The sequence below is a fragment of the Limulus polyphemus genome, unplaced genomic scaffold (genome assembly GCF_000517525.1).
Source record: "Limulus polyphemus unplaced genomic scaffold, Limulus_polyphemus-2.1.2 Scaffold599, whole genome shotgun sequence".
Taxonomy (NCBI): Eukaryota; Metazoa; Arthropoda; class Merostomata; order Xiphosura; family Limulidae; genus Limulus; species Limulus polyphemus.
The window spans coordinates 218,715-220,025 of record NW_013666209.1 but is presented as its reverse complement, the minus strand read 5'-3'; the positions used below and the strand labels follow the sequence as shown (position 1 = coordinate 220,025).

The 1,311-nt window shown below is 34.3% G+C and overlaps 1 protein-coding gene across 1 annotated transcript; it reads right to left on the bottom strand.

Moving 5' to 3' along the window:
- Positions 1–218: 218 nt before the first annotated feature.
- LOC106459375 (zinc finger BED domain-containing protein 5-like) lies at positions 219–776 on the bottom strand. Its single transcript, XM_013918991.1, has one exon. It carries the CDS (start codon positions 774–776, stop codon positions 219–221), a length of 558 nt encoding a protein of 185 aa, XP_013774445.1.
- Positions 777–1,311: the final 535 nt, after the last annotated feature.

Below are 1,311 nucleotides of genomic sequence, written 5' to 3'. Positions count from 1 at the left end.
AAGAGAAGATGTTTATGTTCACTACCCATCTCATCACAAAGAACGTTGTTGTATTTAGTTTTCCGTCCATTCTTCTTGCAGCCAATGCTTCTCTGTCCACGTAACTGTAGACGCCACAGTCTTAACACGTGCAACGAGTCCACTGTTCTAACCTGACATTGCGTGAGCTCCATCTGAACTTATTCCTACACATTTTTACATTCAACTTCATTTGTTGCTTAAAAGCTGTCCAAACCGTTAAATATAGCCTCATATGTAGCATTGGTTGGCAAGGAGTAGCAAAATAACCGATCTTCATAGATTTTTCCTCCGAAATCGTACCGAATGAATGCAATCAATTCAGCATGATTAGCAACGTCTGTACTTTCATCCAACTGCAGAGAATAATATTGGCTTTGGCGTCCTCTTATAATTAATTGACTTTTAACATTCTCTGCCATTTCTTCAATTCTACGTTTAACAGTGTTGTTTGATAGTGAAATCAAATTTAGATATTTTGCTGCTTTATTTCTATGCATTGTACCTGACGTTACTTTTGTAGCTGGTAAAAGTAGTTCCTCTCCAATAGTACGTGGACTTCCAGTCTTTGCTGTCAAAAGAGATACCTCACATGAAGCAAATGTAGCTTTTTCATTAATGAAACCAGTTGCTATTTTTTCTAATAATGTTTGTTTTCTACGCATTTCACGTTTTTTAGTTTGTAACACTTCAACAGATTTGCTACTGTATTCATTATGTTTTGTTTCAAGATGCCTACGAAGCTTGGGTGGTTTCATACTTTCCTTAGATAATACATCATAACACATAACACACTGATGCTTTTAATCATTTTCTAATCCAGCGCAAGTAAACCCAAATGCTAAATATTCATCACAATAGTTATGCCTTTTCTCACTTTACGCTCAATGAATTATAAACATAACTTCCTACAGTCGTCTGATTTTAACTCTTACTAGACCACCTTGACCCGTTGGGTCACCCACTATTCAGTGGTTATGAAGAATTCAAGCTAATTTCAATACTGCACCGAAATTAAGGTTTATTTTGAGATAATTTAATTAAATATTTCAGTCCATTCGTGTTATTCATAATTCAAGAAAAGATATTTGATTGTTGATCGGGAGTGAAAGGAAAAACTATTTCATTTTTCAAAAAAGTGAAGTCAGAGTTTTCAAGTATTGTGATGAATTAGTTCATTATGTTGTGGTATTTCCACTTAAACCTTCTACAAATAAGAAACAGTAACACTTTATTTTTTCTTCGAATTACCTACCATAACCAAGGCACATTATTGAGAAATTCTTCAAGATT